This window comes from Seriola aureovittata, chromosome 5 (genome assembly GCF_021018895.1).
Source record: "Seriola aureovittata isolate HTS-2021-v1 ecotype China chromosome 5, ASM2101889v1, whole genome shotgun sequence".
NCBI classification, from domain to species: Eukaryota; Metazoa; Chordata; class Actinopteri; order Carangiformes; family Carangidae; genus Seriola; species Seriola aureovittata.
This window is the reverse complement of record NC_079368.1, coordinates 23,667,740-23,684,608: the sequence shown is the minus strand read 5'-3', so window position 1 is coordinate 23,684,608 and position 16,869 is coordinate 23,667,740. Positions and strand designations below refer to the sequence as shown.

Sequence of the window (16,869 nt, the reverse complement as noted above, 5' to 3'; positions counted from 1 at the left end):
TTCTTCCAGGAAAGCCTGATAAAGGAAAGTTTTTACAGCTATGATATGCATATTAAGGTCATTGTGGATCACTTCTGCTGTGTAAACACTGATTAGTTACACATTGACATCCCCGGGTGTGGCAGCTTCAATCTCAGATGAAATTGATGGCTGTTGTGTTTTGGGTAAATACAAGACAAATGAAAAAAGTTTCAAGGGAAGTTCTCAAGTTAAGCAACCTCTTATTGACACTGGAACTGAAACACTTTGGAAAATGGATTCATAATGAATTCATAAGAATTGTCGAGAACTATATATCAACATAAACTAACGCATTAACTTTGCAGGATGACTGGTGCTGGTGGACACTCCCCAAACGTGATCTGCCCAAACATCATTAGTTGCTGGTAGTTAGCCAATGTGGGGAGGTTTTTTTTTTTTTAGAGACTATAAAACACAAAAGGAGGTGGATAATGTTCATTTGACATCAGACATCTGACCGGTTTTCAATTCTCTGCACTTTATCATTTGATCAAAGGCTCAAAATGAGGCTGTGTGTATCTTTGGTTTTCTTCTGTGTGATGCTGTCGGCAGGTAAGAGCGGGAAAGATGAGCAAACAGCCCAAAAAATTAATGCAGAATTTGAGTTGTTTTTTTTCTTTCTGCCCTTGTGAACATTTTGCCTTCTCCTTTACCTGCAGTGTCTGGTTTAAAGTGTTACACCTGCTGGGGTGACCACCCCGGCACCTGCGATCATGTATGGATGTGTCCTAGAGGTTATGACCGCTGTGCTTCCACAATAGGTAAGTTTAATATACCGTCACATGTGGCTTTAATATTGTGTATTCTTTATGGTGTGATTTTCATTTTTCCTGAGAGAATTTTATGAACAGCATACTTTGAGCTATAATTCTGTCAGCCTTATCACATATTATAACTTATTTAAAGGAATGTGTCGTGTCTTTCTCTGTTGCAGTTGCACAAAACCTGGTCAGCAAACACTGTATGAGGAGTGATGTGTGCAATAATGTCTATTCTGTGGGTGTCAGATGCTGTGCTGAAGACCTGTGTAATGGAGCAAAACACACTGGAGTCTTTGTCCCCCTCCTTCTGTTGCCCTTAGCCATTATTACACTCTTCATTTGAAGCTCAATGTCCTCATTTTTCTCACCATCATGCTGTAAAAGTCTAAACCAGAGTTTTCAGGAGAAGATCAGCATTCAAAGTGGAAACATTGATAATCAAATGGCTTTGGAGGCAGCAGTGATCTTTGAAATATATTTGGAGCCCTTCCAGGAAGCCTTTGACATCAAAACTCTTGGTGGACCGTTGAGAAGAATTTACTTTTTGCACTGTGTATCTGTAATTACTCGGATGGTTACTTGTATAGTAGAACTTTATTCACCTACACACTGAATAGATGCTGTATATTTTTGAAATATTTGTATATATATATCATGTACCTATATAAACTGGTATTACAAGTAAATATGAATTTTTTTGAAAATACAATTTACCGACTTGTTTTTGCTCACATTTAAAGAACAGCGTTGCTACATATTTTTTCTGCATACACCTCAAGAGGTGAGTGTATAGTTAAAAACACCAGGCAATAATGAATCCCACATGAAACATGTTGTACTGTGTGTCATGGAGGAGAGAGAGAGACAGTACCTGGAAGCGCACTGTCTTATGATCTGAGTTAGAAAACTGAACCAAATTCACATCTTCCACAGTAGAGGGCAGTATAGGAGAAATCAAAAGGTGGCACACTAACCAAAGTCCATACATATTTGTGTGTGTCAGTTATGTCTAATATGAGTTCAGAGGATCTACATATAAAGTAAATGCATTAACCCCTGAACCAAAAATGATCTGTTTTAACAGTTTTTTGAGCAATTTGCTTTTAAAATATGTTTTTAAGATTAGATCATTAAGAGCTCATTCTGAAGAATCTTCCTGTTGAGAATCGTCCATTATTGCTGTTATTAAGTAAGCAGGGTTTTAATGTAAGTGGTCCATGTGGTGTTATAGGGTATTTAAGTCTTTGGCAGTGCATAGCTTTAGGACCAGTTTTAAAAGTTAAACAACTACAATATAATGGCAGCCAGGGGTCATAGTTTGATTTACTAGGGTAATTACATTGCAGTCATATAATTAATGTACATTTTTGTGAAGTGAAGTCATAGCCAAGAAATTACCAATTGACCTGGTGTGCACTTCTGAAAGAGCAGATCAAGGCCACACCCAGCGGATTATCAGATCAAATCTCAATTCGAAGTGTTATTACAAAGTGACTGCATATAAACAAACTTAGAGTCCTTTGTTTAGTTACTCTTGAGGTCATGTGCGCTGCAAAAAATAAAAAGGCAAAACTAAACAACAGTGGTTTAATCTTTATGCTGTCACCTCAGTTTCAGGACAAAACTGAATGCCTATACCTGTGTACACAGTATTCATCATAGTTTACAGCAACTCCAGACATTCATTCTCTAATGTTTGTAGTTACTATTCATCAGTGACACCAATAACAGGTAGTGAAAGATGTATTGTTGTGACACATCATCCAAAAATGTGTGTCTGATTTTAACACCATTTTGAATTATGTTAATCTATACTCCTAATTAAGAATTTAATTACCACAAATGTATTTTGTGTCTGCAATTGTAACTGCACATCAGCTCAAAGAACAGATCACATCAAAGCAAAAAAAAGATCTGATTGCTGCAAAGTCAGCCTTATGAGTAAATTGATGAATGTAGGACAATGTTATTGTTATAAATATAACAGCTGTAAATTCACAAAATGACTCAAAGACTGAGCAGATTCAGTCCAGTGATAACAGTACACCACATATATGCAATATGTGAACAATGTGCATATGTGTATAATTTGTTGTGATATGTTTGCTCTGGGGTCAGCTGTTGATGTTGACTTGTGAAGTAGATTGATTTAATTTACTCTAAAGAGGCACAGAGAGCCTCAGAGCTGAGATCACAGATAAACTGGTCACAAAATGTTGAGCAATGGACACGTGTGTGCTTGAATGTTCATGTATGAGTGTGAATGCTTACTGTTTTCATTTGTGTTGCTGCGAAGTAAGGCTGATTTATGCTCTATCTGGCATGTACAACAGATACACTTAGATATCAGTGAGGGTTTATTTGCTGCCAGTCTCTCCAGTTTCCATGAGCTATATACTATCACTATTATCTATGATAATTATGCAAACGTTAATGTGTAAATCAGCTGGGAATCCACAACCTCTGCACAGCAGATGGTATTATGGTTGATGCTCCCTTGGATATTAACTATTGGACTAGTGAGTCAGTTACAATCTGCCCAAAAGAAGGAAGTTATACTCTCAGAGTCGGACCTTCCAGATTTGGAATAGTCCAATACAAACAATCGTAGAAAATAAACTGAGGGAGAACAGCTCTTTGGGGAGGGAGAGAGAAAGGGAGAGAATTAATCATGAAGTGTAGCAGTAGCAGATTTTTCTCTCTGTGGCATATTCACTGACCAGTCCAGTGTGAATAATATCTTAAATAAAGATCATTTCCTCTCTCTGTGACTTCAGTGTTATTAATAACATAACCATGTCTCTTTCGCTACAGGATCACATTTCATCCACAATGACTTGTGACCCCTCTCGGCCAAACAAGTGACAAACTCATTTCCAGGCCACCGTCACAGATCACTATAAATACATTACTGACTATTCAAGACTGCTGTGCCCAGTGCTAGAACCAAATAATCAGACTTTATCCCTCTCGATGGTATCCAAAGTGCATTTCATTCTCTAATGAAGACTGAAAATTGCAACACATCGAGCGAAAAAAGACATCCGCTGGTTAATTGAATCATCATGGTTGAGCAGGTTTGAGATTAATTCCACGTAAGGAGAAGATCAAAAGCGAGCCAATGAGAAGGATGTCGAGGGGAATAAGAGCACTGAGGCTTGTGGGATAATCCCATTAAGAGCTGCACATTCATTCAGACTGAGCATCCACAACTGTACAGTATGGCTACAGTCTGTGATGGGGGGGGGGGGGTCACAAGCAAACCTGTACTCTCACAGTTTTAGGACATGTGGTAAATTATTCTGTGCTCTCAGTATAAAGCCTTTCTAATTATGATTTTGAGCAACAATCAACCACTATGAAAGCTATTTGAGAGTTTGTCTCTGGAACAGATTGGATTAAAAAAAAGAAAAAAAAGAAATGTATGCGTCATTTCTAAATACTGCTTGGCAAGAACATATTTTTAATACACTGGAATACACATACACATTGTATATATACACAAATGTATCACTGATGACTAAACTGCAAGCATTTGATCTAAAATTAGACGTTATTCTTCTGAAGTCCATGTGTCTATGTGTGACTATTAATATTTCCATACCACAAAGCATTTATCAAATCCATACAGCAATAATAAACAGTAGTGGCTCTGTAAGGCCGTACGTAGGCATAGTAATTTGGGCTAAATGCAAATGCTAACATACAATGTTAACATGCTGATGTTCAGCGGGTATAACGTTCACCATATTCATTTGCTACCATTCACTAATTAGCACAAAAGCACAGCTAACCCTAACCCAAAGTACTGGATCAATACAAATTTGGACCTGATGATGCTGTTAAATATGAAATTAAAAATTCCCTAACAGTTACCACCATTTATCCTGAGGGGGTTAAGAATGTCTGTTCCACACTGCATGGTAATCCCACCACACGATGTTGAGACATTTCACTGAAGCCCACAAATGTCCATGTAGTTGGTCAAGATGGACATTTTTGAAAACATGATCTTTCCTTGCTCTTAAAGACAGAGACCGTTTTTACATGCTTTTATTTCTTCATGGTCTGATTATTGCAACAGCATTTCTACTCGTCTTAGCCAAAAACCTATTAATTGACTCCAGACTGTACAGAACTCAGCTGTCAGGATCAAGAGGCATGACCACATCACTCTTGCTTTAGCTTCTTTACACTGGCTCCCTGTGTGTTTTAGAATTTTGTTTTAAGGCTATTTATGGCCTTTTTCATCTGTACATTTATGGCTTTTTAGTACAATATGAATTTGAGGTTGAGGTCTTTTATCTTCCAGATCTTCTATACAGTCAAGGCCCTAATGAGCTGCATGAGGCCAAGTCAATGACATCTTTTAAATCTCTTCTTAAAACCTACTTTTATCAGAGAGCCTATCCTGATTTTTGGTCTGTGCATTAATATAATTCTTCTGCAGTTGTTCACATTGTATAATGAAAAATGCCATCTTAGGGGGTATTGCCTAATCTCATTGTCCTACTTGTGTTAGTGCAAATGTATGTTGACATTTGTGAGCTCATTCTTCATCAGCCGATGCTGCCTAAACACTGTCAATGCTTTGCGTGTGTTATTGTACCACTTAATGAAGATGTGCGATTCAATTCAGCGCACCAAAGCGTCAGTTTGTTCCATCCTCCAACTTGTACAATGAAAATTTAACAAGGAAGTCAAGAGCCGGAAACAGAGATAGCTCGTTTTCAAAGTAAAGGTTGTGCAATTTTGAATACACGTACCTCCTGCAGTGGTCAATTTCAGGAGAGCTAGGCTCGATAAATAAACAAACTGTCTAAATAATGAACTCATTCATAACTGTCATAGGCTTTTTCCACTAGCCCACAAAGCGCGCATCTCACACACACACACACACACACACACACACACACACACACACACACACAGTGTGCAGGTTACCCTTCATTCTTATTGATAAAGGTGGTGGGGAGAAAAAGGGGTGAGAGGTCGGTTTGATACATGGTTAGAACATAAAGGTTCCAACCATGCCTGAACCACCTCATACAGATTTATTTTACAGGTTTACAAAGGCTGATTTGCAAAAACATTTAGAATTTGGTGTGGTCATCCTTTTACAAGTTCAAAATCCTTGTGACTCTAATTTGAGCCATACAGGGGTGGGGTGTAGTCATTCCCGTGACTTACCATTTCTTGCTGGATGTTGGGGACCATAAGGTGTACTACTGGCCTGAGGTGGGCTCTGGCATCTCTATGAAAACACATAATTATACTAAATAAAATGAACTTTCAATTGCAGGGAAATTTTAGGCAGCTCTTCACAATACAGTACTGAGTAAGTTCTATTACTTGAAATTCATTTCACTTACCATTATTGACTCAGTCAGGTGCAAGTCATACAGGAAGCTCCCATCAGTTTCAGAGGAGGCGACCTCACACAGCTCCAACTGCAGGTGCAGGAATCATAGAAAGATTTTAAAAATGTTTCGCTTTAAGGGAAAGGACTTTAAGTCAAACCAACCAGTCTATGAAAAGAACAAAAGATTAATCAATCATCTATTTAAAACCCATTTAATACTCAAAGTACAAAAGTAGGAAGATTGACTCATGAATTTACTAGTTCGAGAACAGCCAGCAAAGGTGACATTTACAGCTAACAAGTTTTTGTCTTTTTGTAAATACGTCTGCTGCTTATCTAACATACATGTGTTCACACATAGAGGTTGGCGATTTGACTCTTATGTCATGGATGATCTACTATTCAGATGAATCGTACAGATTGCATCATTAAAAGCTGATATATTTAAAACTAAAATATTTTAAACACACTCAGGAACAGAGGTGAAATGATAGAGGGAAGCAGCTCAGTTGCAGGCCAATCAGAGAACGAGCTCAGGACACAGAACAAAGAACACTCATGGCACCTGTGTGAGCTGCTCGGTTAGCACACCTGTTCTCCTGCTGCTCTTCAGCCCAGCGGTCATGTGACCCTACTTTCAACAGTATGCGCTGTTATTTAAGTAAAAAAAAAAAAAAAAAAGTAGTAATCATTTGCATTTTCATTTTCACATCCTCATGAGGGCAAACTCGCATTTAGCCAGATTTACTGTGAGATTTGCAAGATGATCAAACAAAGCCCTAATTCGATGCACATGCTCTTCCCAAGTCTCACTATGGATGACATCGGAATACACTGCCCATCTCTCTAAACCCGCCACTGCCTTATTCATTAACCGTTGAATAGCAGCTGGTGCGTTTCGCAACCCAAATGGTATTCTCTTGTAGGAATAAAGGCCTGTGGGTGTTATGAATGCGGCAATGTCCCGAGCTCCTTCAACCCTTCAAAAGGTCACACTTTCTTACAAATTTTGCTCTGCCCACCTGATCAACACAATCCTCCATACGGGGAAGCAGATAAGAGTCTGGCTTTGTCATTTTATTAAGTTTGCTAAAATCCTTGCATGGTCTAAAAGTTTGGTCTGGCTTGCTTACCAACACACAACTAGAGCACAAGGGTTCTGCAATGTTGTGTTCCAACATGTCGTTCACCTCTGACTCCCACCTGAATACCTTTTTCTTGAGAAACTTGATAAAATTTCTGTCGATTTGGTGCAGCGTCCCCCACATCACGTTATGCTCTATGAGATGGGTTTGGGAAGGAGTGTCTGAAAAGAAAAAAAGGAAAAGACAAAATGAGGTTTGACAATTCCTTCTTCATAAGATCAGGCAAATAACCCGACAACCTGTCCAAATTCCTGAGCACCTCAAAATTTTTGTATCGGGCTTGCATAACACAGTCATCTTGGGCAGTGACTGACTCTTCACCACCCTCTTCCCTCAAAGTTGGAGAAGTCTCTGTACACACTGAAAACACCAGGGCCACCGGCTTAATTGCCCCTTAGAATATTTACTTGACATAAGTGGGTGGCCCTCTGCCCGTCAGGAGCAGAAACCAGTTAGTTCAAATGCCGAGAACAGAAATGATTTGGCTAAGGCTTTCAAAATAGATTTGGTGGTTAAGTTACATAACGCAGGGGATAAGCAGCAGGATATCTGGTAGTTTGACATATCATCATGACAAGTGGGACAGGTTTTTTTTACAGGCTGAAATGTTTTTTCAGTCGAGACCAATTGAAGTAACTGTTTTAAACTTCTAAAAATACTTCCAAAAATATAAGGCTCATGAACTACTTATGAAATAAATATTTTTTTCTCAGGTCAAAGTTATGCAAAAAGTCTTATTCTTATTCTCTGGAAGGGACATTTTTTGGATTACTCAAAAACTAGAGTGTTAAATTACTTCAAATGGGTAAGCAGCAGGATATATGGTAGTTTGACATATTATAAAGAAGTATGAATGGAAAGCTACATACACACACACACACACACACACACATACACAGATATTTATATATAAATCACCCCTAAATATACCCCCTAAACTGGCATTTTTCACTACACAACATGAACAACTGCAGAAGAATTATACTTCATGCACAGACCATTTTGTTTATGGTTTCACCTTATTCCTCTTTATATTTAGTTTTAATCCACCTTTTATAATGTCTTTGATCACACATGACTGAATTGTTTCATCGTTTACCCTTTTATTTTGCTATTTCAGTGTGGACCAGAGTGGTGTCACTGGATAAAAGAGCAAGACATGAATCTTCTGACCAATTTCTAAATCTGTGCTTCCTTATCACCTGCCCTGATCAAAGCTAACAGTAGACAACAGTTATTCATTGGTATGTATATGTTATACAGTTTTGCAAAGAGTAAAATCTTCCTAGTGCCACACAAGCACATTATGCATTGTATTTAGTGCTGGACTAGCCTGAAGAGCATTCCCACATTTTCAGATCTAAAGAACAAAACAGTATTGTGGTTTTGAGGCATACGAGTAAAACAAACACCAAGTGAATATGAAGTTCTGTAATGGAATGGGATTAAGCTCATAAAAACAGAGTCACTCACAAAAGCAGTGCATTAAAAATGTGCTTTATCATGCAAGTCATATTTATTTTTAAATTGTCAAGGTCATATAAACAAGAGACAGCAGAGATGTAAAACTTCCCAGAGAATACTGAAGCTGATGTAAACTAAGAACAACAGAGGGAAGGTCTGCCAAGAAATATAATGTATCACAGATTTCATGACAAACAACTAAAAAGAAAACAATTAAATCCTCCATAATCCATGAATTTGAGATGAATAAAATAATCCTTCAAATAAATATGCTACGATCAAAGCTAACATATTTAGGGCACTGAATAAAATATCTGGCAAAGACAATACAAAATATTTATTGACGTAATTAGTCAAATGGAACATTTTCATTAAACTGGCATGTTTACAGAGAAATGGATGGCTGTGTGATTGCATGTGCATGTTCACTTCTGAGTCTGAGTGTGCAATTAGTGTGTGTGTATATGTGTGTGTGTGTGTGTGTGTGTGTGTGTGTGTGCATGTGTGCATGATCTCATTCCACACTGCAGAAGTTGTCCAGACTGTTCTCTCGGGTCTTGGGCAGCTCGTTGTGTTCCAGTAGTCGGTACTGGAAGGAAACACGGTTGATATAGTTCCCACTGGACACCAGCCTCACCACCGAGTTATCACAACCAATCTTCATCTGGGCTGAAGGGCCAAAGAGAAAAACAGAAACTTTACACTGGAGCACATTCAGAGCATTCTTGTTGTCCAGCCAGCCTTTCTTAGCCTGGTTATGACAAGTGTATGAGTAGGACAGATCTTTTTAATTTATTCTATTTTCTGTGTGTGACGTGTTTTACATTGCACTAATTCAACAAGATCATGGTAAATCAATAAAGATAATCTAATACAGTACAGAAAAGATGTAGGCTATAGCATATTGCTATTGAAAATGTAGGAATTCATTCAAATGTTAATAAAAGATCTCTGATCATATACTGTACTTTTATGGGCAATGAGTCACAACCATAAATATTTATGAGTTATTTTTCAGAAAGTATGTATTGGTTGGTACATTGATTGGTTTATTTTTGTAATATTAAAATCATTTTTTAAAAATGCGGCTGTAAAATACAATTTGCATTGTAAATATCTGGTGATTTCACCATGAGGGATGCTCCTATTATCTTTAAGAACTCATCTGCAGCATAAACTGTCAGAATGTTTTTATGTTATTGGAAGCATATTCTGAACTGTCCTCACCGTGAGAGGGTCTTGCTGCTGTAACAATTTTGGTGAACAGTTTTTTCATATGTGGGATCACAGCATGCAGCTAGAATTGAGTTGAAATTCACTACACATGGTGAAATGTGCCAAACTGTGTTTCAAAAAAGTGAAAATCAATGATAGGCATAGCATAGCATAGCATAGTGTAGCATTGCAAAGCACATTACAACATAGCATATAGTACAGTATAGTACAGTCATAGTCCAGCACAGGAAGTCAGATTTACAAATTGTCACTGTTCTGATGGAAATCTGCTGTTACAATCACACATTTGGAAAAGATTCACACTGGAGGTAAAGTAGAGGGGCTCAGACTCACCGAGCCCACTGAGGGAGAAACAGAGATCAGCTACAGGGAACATCTTAGAGGTGTCCACCCCATTCCCTCCTAGCAGTTCCACGTAGTCGCCTGACCCCGAACAGCCCGACCACACCTGCCTCTGTAAAATACAAACAGCAAAGCATTCTGGTGCTGAAGTGCAGCAAGAGTAAGACAGTAACTTATCAACACTGCATGTGAAAATGACATATGAGTTTCTGACAGTAGGGCCCTGTTTTGTTTGTATCTTGTGTCGACTAGCACACGCACAAGGATGCACATGTGATGCAATACATATTCCTGAGAGGTTGGTAATGTCCACATGTACCACATGCAAGCTATAATACACAAGGAAGAAGAAGACGACTAATTCAATATATGACGTCCCTGGTTTCACACTATTCCACTGATCGATAGTTGGTGGCCAATAAACTGCAACACTGCAAAGCATAAAAGGGAAAACGAGGACTGCAAGTCAGTGTGAACGGGTAAAACTGCTCATACTAATCATCTTTGACATTGTAACACTTGACTTTGGAACAATTACAACTTTCCGCAACATTTGAGTAGAAATTTCAGGTTGTTGTATTTGGCCCAGTAAATGCAGTACTTACAGTTTATCACAATGTCAGCAGTCTGGCAGCCAGTGTCACACCAGCTGCCAACATCTTCAGGAGTCATGGATATGTAGCAATAACAAAATTTACAAATAAATCCATTAAATATTTATATTATTAAGTTCACCTTTTAATGTGATTTTTTGATTTACGGAAAACCTGATTACAATATTGGTTGTAGTTGTTGTAAAAGCAGAAACTGGGGCAGTAGCAGTTGTCAAGACTGTCAATAGATGTAATTTCCTTCTGTTGCTGTGATTTTTGTATTTGTCTTTAGTATTTGAGAATGTGCTTTGATTGTTAATTTTTCTTTAACCTGCAATAACTGATTTTTTTTTGGCCACTTGGGGGCAGTGCAAACATGTGAGCTCAACATAACAACAACAAATCCCATTTTAAACTAAACTTGTTACCAAACACACACTCACACACACACACACACACACACACACATCCAGCAGTTACAGAGCAACATTATCATCCATTTGGAGTCGTGTTTCTCAGCTGCTCAATGTGAGTCCAACATTCATTCTCTGTTTTTGGCCTCTACCAGCTCCTGAGGGAAATATAGTATCTGGCTCTTTAGCTGCTAAATGTTCCACTATGTTCTTTCTGCCTTTTGGTGCTCAGCAGGTAGGGTAAAGTGGGTTTTCAGAACATTTCTTGGTGGAAACAGCTGCCTGCCGAGGCCAAAAACGATGCTACATGAGCACTGAGATTAAAGTTAGCTGAGCAATGAGCTGGAACTCACTACAAAGCTCTGTAAAGCCAATGAAAGCAACAGATGATTCAGGGATAATTCTTTTATTAACACAAGTGATCCCTTTCACATTGTTTTCACTTTGTCATTTTATACATTGCTATTATAAAAATATTGATTATAGCCGCTTTAAATATGTTTTGATTCAAGTATTTTTTTTCATGACTATCTTAACTGATTTAATTTCATTTTACATCAGAAACTGGCCAACATCTTTGTCAGACATTCTTCATAAATGGTTAATACATTTACAAACTAATGCTAATTAGTTAATGCTAAAAAGTTAATGCTTAGTTTTGCTCATGAGAGGACTGAAGCTCCTACAAATCCAGTGTACACCAGCACAGGTGTTCTCACTTTGCCTAATTGTAATAATTATAATAACTTCTATTTATATTGCATTAATCAGACATTTTTCCGCTGGAGTCTAATGAGACTTTGCTGCACCTGTTAGAGCAAGGCAAATTTCAGAACACCAGTGTGGGTCTGCAAACTATTTGCCGAACAGAACATTGATTTTGGATGACTTTTTAAAACCCTGGATTCTTTTCAATGACACTAGTTTTAGAAATTCACTGCCAATGTTTTTGCAGCTGACTATTGCTACGACATGGCACATACAATACGGATAAGGTCAAAATAGGGCAAATGCAACTATACTACAAATATGTTTATTCACTTTCCTGCCGGAGAAAATTGGATAAGAAGACTGATAAAACTTAAAATATATACCTGCAGCAGGTATATATTTATCTAAGCTCAGTCCAAAAGCACAGATTGTTATTTTTACACTTCAGTATTTGTACAAATTAAAGAAATGTTAATAGAAGTGTGTCTTTGTCAGGAGAGCGGTGTTGATCTCTAACTCTCAGAGAGAAAGAAAGTAAACAAGCATATTTCCAAACATGTTGAACTATTCCTTTATGATCAGCACAATAGAAACAAATCTTACAGCAACAAATGTAATAAAAATATTTAAAATGAAAGAGCCACTATCAAGTCACTTACCCGTACTTTCACAGTTTTTATGAAAATGAAAAAAATGAAAAACTGGATCAGTTCTAAAAGTTTTTGTTAAATGTAGCTTCTTTTCTTTATTCTTTATTCAAAAATACTGGAACTGATCAGACTCAATTCCCTTTTTTGTTTCACTTCTGTCAACTTACAAAAACCTGCCCAGCTGCATCAACATGCTTGTTTTTCTGTTGATATTTTTCATGAATGCAGTTTGCTAGCTGCATCACTTCCTACCTCTAATCACACCTACTACTGTTACCTACTCACTGTCAGTGAGCACATCACCAGATCTATCTGGATTGCTGAACAAACCTGTGATGTAGAGCACTGAATCAGAGGTCTGGAACCAGGCTACTAGAGCAAGCGTTTCCCCCCTGATTTATTGCTGTAAGATTTGTTCATGCTTGCTCATACAGAATTAGGTTGATGGATCTTAATAGTGAACAGAAACTTCACTAAATGGAAATAAGATTATGCCAAGCTGTACTGACATAAAGGTCCACATGATTAGTGTGGGTGACTCAGACAAATAAAAAATATCACTGGCTTTACTGAGAACAGAACCGTCTGTTAACAACAATGGCAGTACCATCGTCAAACCAGAGGCCACCGTCATCTGATCATTGAAAAAAATCTTTTCAGTAAAGTGTGTGTGTGTGCGTGTGTGTGTGTGTGTGTGTCTCACCTGTGGGCTGAGCTCATTGCTTTTGGCCTGCCCCAGGCTGAGTTCTGTCAGTCGGATCTCCACAGGGTAGATGATGGAGAAGCTGCAGTTCCTGCGCTGGTGTGGTATCACCATGGTGAAGCTGCCCTCTGGACTCTGAGACATGATGTTACAGGCTTTACACGCACACACACATACACACACACACACACACACACACACACACACACACACACACACACACACACACACACACACACACACACACACACACACACACACACAGAGCAAGCGAGGAAAGGCAGAGGTTTCAAATTAACAGTTCCCCATCACCAGAGAAACTCATTATTGACACCTCATGTTACAAATTGGACATAATCAAGGCTGACTGCGGGGAGGGGACACAATTAGGGCTGAGCATGGAAATCCAATTCCAGTTCTGATGACAAAGATAAGAAAATAATGAAATTTGAATTGATAACTGTATGGTAGACTAGACAGGCACCAACAGGAGTCGGATCACTTCACTCCTGCAGGCATGTTGTTGATTTGGAAACATTTTCATGGTAAAGGAGCCTTGCCAATCAAAGCCGAGGGGAGACCGTTAGAATAAATATTATGGAGTGTTATTTGTTCTGCAAGTGCAAGATCTGGATGACTTTTGACTGTTGTTTATGTGCATATGGCAACATTCACTCACATATATGACGGAATGGATTGAATATAAATAAAATCTGCTTTTATTTTGATGAATTACAGCATTGAGTACAGCATTTTCAAAGCGGAGCACTATACTTTAAGCTATTTGAATTGGCCAATATGGGTTTACAGATATTGAGACACAGAACTATATATCACATCTTTGCATATACTGACATAATAATGCTGTTTTATGGCCAGTTTTATTCGCTTGATTTGCGATCGTATAAAATAAAGGGACAATACGGCGGACAGCTCCAGCTGACGCTCAATACATGAATAAAACGTCACATTCTGGCCTGAGATTTATGCTGTTTTGCCACAGATAATCCATTCAAACTTCCTTTTTCTGTCAGTGCTCTGTCTTCGTCTGAATTTGCCTTACAGCCTGACTGCTGTTACGTTATGTTGCTTGACACAGTGTTAACACCGTGTTTGTCAAGCAGCTGGAAAACAGGTGCATCCCTCTTATTCAATCTCTTCCTGTCGCTCTCGGCCTTGATTAGTGCTCAGCCAGGCGCAAATGTCCAGGAAGAACACACATGCATGCACACAAGCAAGTACCACCAGTCTATCCTTCATCCAAAAACACAAACAACACAAATCGGATTCAGATGAAAGACCTTGGTCCTTGTTTATGTTTTTTTTCTCTCTCTCTTTTTATTTTTGCTTTTGACAATTTAGCTTTCTCTTTTAAGACTCAATCTCTGTTTATTTTGCTCTCAAACTTTTAAGCCATGAATTGATGAATCAAAGATGTGCAGCGGGACTCACGGAAGGGGTTGTGTAGCTTTTTGACAGCGAGGGTGAAGCGACTGTCGGGGCTTTGAATGCGGAAGAAGATCATGGCGACGTTCTGAGAGGAGCGGCTGGTGGATCCCGGTGCTGGAGAGGAGCAGTAGTCTGTGTAGCGCTGGTGCAGAGGGAGCTGGTGGTCCCGACTGCTGGGGAACTTCTCTCCCTTCAGAACCCAGCCGTCAAACATCTGCAGCAGGAAAGATTTTGTATAAGTTTGCATGACAAGAATAGCAAATACAAGATAATGCTTGACTTATTTTTTCAATTCCAAATTTCACTCACAACATAATTCTGCCATTACCAAAAGGAAAACACCAGTTAAGAGGTGAAACATTGAACTAAAACAATCAATTTATATGTAAACCAGTGCAGTGGAGATACAAAAATAACATTTTGCACTATCATATCACTTTTTTTATCACTTGTTACAGTGTGAACATGATTGACAACTGGAGACTGTGCGGCCAAATTTTTTAAAGTGGACTAATTTGCGGATGCCCAACGAATAGAGCCTAAAAACTGATGACAGCTTGTATATTGAATTAGTGGTTCAGTTGACCAATATGCCAGCCTCTTTTAAGCTTGACTCAACCATACACTCTAGTGTTAAGATAATAAATTCATTTTACCTTCAAAGGGCAATTAAGGTGGCTTTTCTACAGCTGTCAGTCCAATATGATTCACTGCACCATCCACAATGCTGAGTCATGAATCTTATTTGATTACCACCATTATTCAGAGAGAATTTTGTTCTATAAATATTTAGTTAATCACGTTAAAACAGACAAGCGTGTTAAGAAAGACACAGACGTGGTGTTTGGTTTTGTTGAGCATGATGAGCATCTTTCTCTTGATGTGGGTGTGTGCAGGTTACACACAGCTGCTGTCGATGTCCAGATACAGGAACACTTCAAACCCAGTCGGTGTTAACAAAGCGATAGAACTCCCAGACCTTCTCCCTGCCATGTCTTTTACCACTTTGGCCCACATGAACTGATACTGCAATGTAACTGGCAGGCTTGGCTTCGGAACCAAAGCCTCCTCTTCCCACACTTGCTCTGGGTGATGTGACCAATGCAGAGTGTGGTGTTTGGCCGTAAAGCACTTCCTTAACCCCGCTTGGCACCATTTAAATCGAACAGAAGAAGATGAAATAGAATTCAGTGTCTGAACGGCAAAGCACTGAACTTCCTGTGTTCCTTGCTCCGAGAGGGTTGGAGATATGTGGGTGTTATTTTTTAGTGAGTGGGGGGGTGGCCTGACCTTGATGAAATCTCCAGCGCTGCAGTCGATACTGACGTCAGACAGCTCCAGGCTGATGACCTCACTGGGTTCAGCGATGATGAAAGAAGCACAGGCCAGCTGTGGCCGAGACGCAACAAAGGTGAAGAAGCCATCAGTGGCCAGCATGTCCAAGCATCCTACAAACCAAACACACACACACACACACATTACCATGACAGTAAATGGATTCACAAAACACTTTCAGCCATCTTTTCACCACAAGAAAACCTCATTGATTTAGTTTAATCTTAGAAACTTGTTATGAGCTGAAAGTGTGATGGTAATCAGCTTTATGGTCAAACACAGCAACTCCTCCAGTGTCCAAAACACACAAGTATTGACTGAAGAGCCAAGAGACAATAGAGCTGATTGGGCTCTTGGGAATTTGTGCAATAAGAGTGATGAATTAACTCTGATAGAAGTGGACCTGTAGGCATTGATATTGTTTCCATTGATAGTATTCCTACATTTTTACTGTGTTCATTATTGGAAAATCTAAATGCAGGTGCTATAGTTACTGCAGGGACAAATATCTATGAACTGAGGATCACGGATTGATTGACCGATTGACTCTACAGTGTCTGCCTGGACACTAGAGCTGCACTGAATACTTTTAATTATGTAAAGGATTTACTTGTTGTTGCCAAGTAGGTAAACAGTTTTAACCATAATCAGCTAATGAATAAAGCCATTGTTTACAGCAGCACT

At 38.8% G+C, this 16,869-nt stretch overlaps 1 protein-coding gene across 1 annotated transcript in view; it reads right to left on the bottom strand.

Moving 5' to 3' along the window:
* Window positions 1–8,770: 8,770 nt before the first annotated feature.
* Window positions 8,771–16,869, bottom strand: part of LOC130169246 (corticotropin-releasing factor-binding protein-like) — a 55,277-nt gene continuing 47,178 nt past the window's right edge. Inside the window, exons 6-10 of the mRNA XM_056375808.1 lie at window positions 16,141–16,298; window positions 14,854–15,064; window positions 13,402–13,556; window positions 10,323–10,443; window positions 8,771–9,422 (exon numbers count right to left, since the gene is read on the bottom strand). Coding sequence (XP_056231783.1) covers window positions 9,268–9,422; window positions 10,323–10,443; window positions 13,402–13,556; window positions 14,854–15,064; window positions 16,141–16,298 — 800 coding nt within the window. The 3' untranslated portion in view covers window positions 8,771–9,267. The remainder of the gene's footprint in view (window positions 9,423–10,322; window positions 10,444–13,401; window positions 13,557–14,853; window positions 15,065–16,140; window positions 16,299–16,869) is intronic.